The 6,153-nt window shown below is 50.2% G+C and overlaps 1 protein-coding gene across 1 annotated transcript; it reads left to right on the top strand.

Moving 5' to 3' along the window:
* Positions 1–3,519: 3,519 nt before the first annotated feature.
* LOC125538660 (chlorophyll a-b binding protein CP24 10B, chloroplastic) lies at positions 3,520–4,769 on the top strand. Its single transcript, XM_048701928.1, has 2 exons — positions 3,520–3,846; positions 3,969–4,769. The coding sequence occupies exons 1-2, from the start codon at positions 3,629–3,631 to the stop codon at positions 4,516–4,518; spliced, it is 768 nt and encodes a 255-aa protein (XP_048557885.1). The 5' UTR covers positions 3,520–3,628; the 3' UTR covers positions 4,519–4,769.
* Positions 4,770–6,153: the final 1,384 nt, after the last annotated feature.

The raw sequence follows: 6,153 nt of genomic DNA, 5'->3' as shown, positions 1-6,153 counted from the left end.
AAATCAGAATTACCAAGTGCCTCACTTTGCAAGCTTGTGCTAGTCACCACACACATCACAAAAATACATGGGTTGCACCTCTGGAAAGATGGCAAATCCCTTAGCAAAACATATGTAGAGCTCATGGGCATATCTTGCACACATTAATCATGGCAAAAATAACAAATATCTAAATGGAGTAGCAGATCTGACAATTATCTCAAGTAGCACTCTTCTAACAGCATTTCGGGCATCAAGATGAACTCAAATGAAAATGATGCAATGGAATGAAATGATGTACTCTCTGAGACGAACATTTTGATATGCTATATGCCCAAAACGGAGCTACGGATGCAAAGTTACGATGCGATGAACAGGAGCAAATAATTAGGGTTTCGGGGCAAAAGTCAACCCTGAGATCTGGATCTAGATCTAGCCGCACGGAATATGATGTTGGCCGGAACTGTTCACCGGAGCTTCGGGACGGCGCCGGACTTGCCGGGGCGGCGCGGACGCCGAGGAGGGAGGAGGAGGCCGGAGCCGGTGATGGCGACCACGCGATGCGGCGCGGCGACCGGCGACTAGGTGGCGGCGGGCGGCGAGGCGGAGCACGGCGGCGGAGCGGCGACCACGGCGAGGAGGCGGTGGCCGGCGCGGGCTCCGGGCACCGGCGAGGAGGAGCAAGGCGGCGGGGCGAGCCGGGTGGGCGGCGCTAGCGCGCGGGCCTCGGGGGCCGGCGATGGGCCTGCCCGGGCCGGCGGCGCGGGGGCGTTGAGGCGCCACGTGGTGCTACGCCACTGGTGCGGGGCGGTGGCGCGACTTCGTCCGCCCAGGACGGACGTGTCCGGCGGCGGCGCGAGGGGATTTTTAGGGTTAGGGAGAGAGGAGATCCGCGGATTTCGGGAGGGGTCTTTATATAGAGGTAGAGGGAGCTAGGAGAGTCCAAATGAGGTGCGGTTTTCGGCCACGCGATCGTGATCGAACGCTCTAGGTGATGGAGAAGGTTTTGGTGGGTTTTGGGCCAAATTGAAGGGTTGTTGGGCTGCAACACACATGAGGCCTTTTCAGGCCCTCGGTTTACCGTTGGAGTATCAAACGAAGTTCAAATGGTACGAAACTTGACAGGCGGTCTACCGGTAGTAAACCAAGGCCGCTTGGCAAGTCTTGGTCCAATCCGGAAATGTTTAATCCCCACACACGAAAGAAAGGTAGAAATGACCACCGGAGGAGAACGAAGCGCCGGAATGCAAAATGGACAACGGGGAAAATGCTCGAATGCATGAGATGAACACGTATGCAAATGCAATGCACATGATGACATGATATGAGATGCATGACAACGACAACAACACACGGAGACAAAAACCCGAACCCGAGAAAATAAAATAACTTAAGACCGGAAACGGCAAGAGTTAGAATACATATTAGGAAAGTTACATCCGGGGTGTTACAGTATGAGGATACCGACAATCGAATCTTGGGCAAGTAACATACCGATGACAAAGGGAACGACGTATGTTGTTATGCGGTTTGACCGATAAAGATCTTCGTAGGATATGTAGGTGCCAATATGAGCATCCAGGTTCCGCTATTGGTTATTGACCGAAGATATGTCTCGGTCATGTCTACATAGTTCTCGAACCCGTAGGGTCCGCACGCTTAACGTTCGATGACGATTTGTATTATGAGTTATGTGATTTGATGACCGAAGTTTGTTCGGAGTTTCAGATGAGATCACAGACATGACGAGGAGACTCAAAATGGCCGAGAGGTAAAGATCGATATATTGGAAGGCTATATTCGGACATCGGAAAGGTTCCGAGTGATTCGGGTATTTTTCGGAGTACCGGAGAGTTACGGGAATTCGCCGGGGGAAGTTAATGGGCCTTATTGGGCTTTAGTGGAGAGAGGAAAGAAGGGCCACAAGGTGCCCCCCCCACCCAAACCGAATTGGACAAGGGGTGGGGGCGCCCCCCGCCCCTTTCCTTCTCCCTCTCCCTCATTTCCTTCTTTCCTACTCCGAAAAGGAAAGGGAATCCTACTAGGACTTGGGAGTCCTAGTAGGACTCCCTACACTTGGTGCGCCCCTAGGAGGGCCGGCCTCTCTCCCTCCCTCCTTTATATACGTGGACAGGGGGCACCCCAAAAGCACTCCAAGATTTGTCTTAGCCGTGTGCGGTGCCCCCCTCCACAGTTACACACCTCGGTCATATCGTCGTAGTGCTTAGGCGAAGCCCTGCGCCGGTAACTTCATCATCACCGTCGCCATGCCGTCGTGCTGACGGAACTCTCCCTCGTCCTCAACTGGATCAAGAGATCGAGGGACGTCATCGAGCTGAACGTGTGCTGAACACGAAGGTGTCGTACGTTCAGTGCTTGGATCGGTTGGATCGCGAAGACGTTCGACTACATCAACCGCGTTAGTAAACGCTTCCGCTTTCGGTCTATAAGGGTACCTGGACACACTCTTCCCGCTCGTTGCTATGCTTCTCCTAGATAGATCTTGCATGATCGTATGAAAATTTTAAAATACTGCGTTCCCCAACATGTAATTCCTTGGGTCTTGTATCCAAAGTATTGTACCTGCAACGGTTAACAAGTATAAATAATGCGAGAAGAGTATAAATAAAATTGCAGGTGTTTCTCAATGACAAAAAGAACTAGCAGCTTGCTCTATCGACTGACACACACACACAAAAACCTAAAGGATCACTCCAAAAATTTTAACTGTGTAAAAACTATCAACACTTTCACTAAATATGGCAATCTAGAATGAAAAACATTCTAGCGTTAAAAGGTCAAAACAGAAGGTAATAACTAAGATTCTCTCTAAATCTAGTTATATGCATTCTGCACAAAACTGAAATTTACTCTAAATCAAATTATATGCATTTTGCGCTAAATAAAAGGTTAGCTAGGCGTAAGGTCTTCCGTTGAAAAAAAAGAGGAAAAAGAAATCCAACATGTTATGTTGGATGGCAACACACATGTGTGAGCTTGTGTTAAGCGCCTTGATGATCTAATGCATATCTCTTGGAAACGATGAAGAATATGTTTTTAACATAGGACTTGAACTCTGGTGTGTTGAAGATGCCACTGTTCTTTTAATCATTTAACCACAGATCGGTTCGCACGATGAAGCATATTTTGATGGTAGAAAACAGTACCATATTGCGTTCTATGTGTCTAAAAAAAGTTGCATTATATGTGCGGTATGTCATACCATCTCCAAAGGTGACCGTCATCGTGTGCGAAACGACTCCTTGGCAATTATAACGCCCGTGGATGGATGGATCGGATCTTCTTTCACTATTCACCACGGAGATCCTACGACACGGTCCGATTGGCAGGCAGTCCCCACAGATCACAAGGAGCATCAAAGCCCAGGATATTGTCCACGCGGCGTCCACCGGCGCAGCAGAATCCGATGGCACCAGCTCCCCATTGGCCAGCGCTCTATCCATCCTACCACCCCAGGATTTCCCAGCCCACATCTTGTGGCTGCCCCGCGCCGCAACGCCACGATTTAACATCAAAACCGTCGTGGCATCCTGCAAATCCTGCGCGCTCCAACAGACGTCCTTAGCTGCCACTCCGCCGCGCGCGTCAGCGACCTCACCGTCACACCGGCGAAGCAAGACCCGCACCCATGGCGCTCGCCTCCACCTCCGCCACCGCCTCCGCGGCCGTGCTCAAGAACCCGTTCCTCGGCGCGAGGCGCGCGCTCGCCAATGCCGCCTCCCTCGGCGCCGCCAAGCCCGTGACGCGCCGCGTGGTGGTCGTCGCCGCGGCCGTCGGCAAGAAGTCGTGGATCCCCGCGGTCAAGAGCGATGCCGAGTTCATCAACCCGTCCTGGCTCGATGGCTCGTAAGTCTTCCTCGTTCGTATTGTTTCTCTTCGTTCGTCGCCCTGCATTAATCCCACTCTACGCGGGGGGAGGCCTCCATGCATGGCAGCAACTCTGAGACTCACTCAACGCGTACGTGCAGGCTCCCCGGTGACTTCGGCTTCGACCCGCTGGGGCTTGGCAAGGACCCGGCGTTCCTCAAGTGGTACAGGGAGGCCGAGCTGATCCACGGGCGCTGGGCGATGGCCGCCGTGCTGGGCATCTTCATCGGGCAGGCGTACAGCGGCGTGCCGTGGTTCGAGGCCGGAGCGCAGCCAGGCGCGGTGGCGCCCTTCTCCTTCGGGTCGCTCCTGGGCACCCAGCTGCTGCTCATGGGGTGGGTGGAGTCCAAGCGGTGGGTCGACTTCTTCAACCCGGACTCCCAGTCGGTGGAGTGGGCCACGCCGTGGTCGCGCACAGCCGAGAACTTCGCCAACTTCACCGGCGAGCAAGGGTACCCGGGCGGCAAGTTCTTCGACCCGCTCGGCCTCGGTGGCGAGACCAAGGACGGCGTCTACATCCCCGACACCGAGAAGCTCGAGCGGCTCAAGGTGGCCGAGATCAAGCACTCGCGCCTCGCCATGCTCGCCATGCTCATCTTCTACTTCGAGGCCGGACAGGGCAAAACGCCGCTCGGCGCGCTCGGCCTATAAGACGATTTTTGGCTTGCGCGCGTGGTGGGAGAGGGGTTGTTGCATTGCATCAGGACGCATGGATTGCATGGGATCGGCTGGAGGTCGAAGAAGCAGCAGCAATGTATCTGTGTCCGTGACTTCTTTGGGGTAGTGTGTGTAAATCGAATGGGGAATCAAGTACTCTTTATTTCTCCAGCGTATGTACCATGTAATATATAGTCTGAGCTCTGTAATTTAAGGCAGAATGAGCAAGGGCATTTGATTCATCACCTACCAAGTCTTTTAGAACACTGCTGGCATATTTAAACAACCCGCAAAAAGAAGAAAAAATTGCATCAGTTGAAGGAAGCACGAAAACTACCAAAGTCTGAACTGCTCAGCGCAAGATAGGATCACGAGATTCATCTAAAAATAATGCAGTGAGTACCAGTCGAACAGGAACAGGTGTTGGCTCTGAAAACATATTATAACACAGAATATATTAACAGGAGCACTCATTCCTGAACCTGAAACAGAGGAAAATTAGGAATAAATAAAGAAACAGAGGTGTTGCATTCCACGTTCGCAGGGTTCTTTGCAAACTTTCCTACAGAGTTCATCTCAAAATTGCCATGTATTTACCAAAAGCAACTGTACCATAGGTGCCAAAGTAGCACCCAGCGACATTGTTAATCCAAAAACAGTATCCTCTGGTGTCTAGACTGAATCTAATACCCTCTTTGAGGTTGGTATAAGGGCAGGATTGATGAAATTCTGCTAGAGTTAGCAGACATTTGGAGTAAATAGGAGACTACAGCGGGAGAAAGGTCTAGGGATAGGGATATTATGGAGGATGACACAAACACCGCTTACTTCCATGTTGTAGCTAATCAGAGGTGAAGGAAAAACTGATTAGTGTTCTAGATGGACCTGAGGGACCTGAGGGCTCTGGACTATTATAAGGAGTTACTTAGATATGAACACAGACCTAATATCTCTCTTAAGAGTGATTTCTATGGAGAGGACGAGAAAATTTCTGTAGAGAAGAATACTAGGTGTACCGAGGAGGAGATTAGGAAGCTGTTTTGACTCCTATTGTGATGGTGCCCTTAGGCCCGATGGATTGCCTTTTATACTTTACCAACTGTTCTGTGACATTATTAAAGTTAATTTGATAGCTATGTTTGAAGTCTGGTTTGATCGAAACCTAGACATCTTTAGACTTGATTTTGCATCCCTCTTATTCCTAAAGAAGTTGATGCAAAAAACATGAAGAAATTTAAGCCTATAAATCTCCTCAATTGTTGTTTTAAGATCTTTACTAAAGTCTACCAATAGACTAGCCCTGATTATTGGCAGACTAATCTCTGAGCATCAATCTGCTTCTTAGAGGTAGGTTTGTTTTGAAGAGTGTGGTGACTGTCCATGAGGTTGCTCACTCTGTACACTCTTCTGATTAGAAAGGCCCTGTATTTAAGATTGATTATGAAAAGGCTTATGACAAGGTTAGTTTAGATATATATTTTGTATGGGGTTCTTGAGGGGTTTTAGTGCGAAATGTATTGGTTGGATTAGGAGATTCACCCAGCAGGATCAGTGGATGTGAAGATTAATGGTGAGGGAAACTTACTTCTTCATCACTAGTAGGGATTTGAGACAGGGAGACCGTTTGTC

This window comes from Triticum urartu, chromosome 2, assembly GCF_003073215.2.
Source record: "Triticum urartu cultivar G1812 chromosome 2, Tu2.1, whole genome shotgun sequence".
NCBI classification, from domain to species: domain Eukaryota; kingdom Viridiplantae; phylum Streptophyta; class Magnoliopsida; order Poales; family Poaceae; genus Triticum; species Triticum urartu.
The sequence above is the reverse complement of the archived record's forward strand: the minus strand, read 5'-3'. Positions and strand labels throughout refer to the sequence as shown.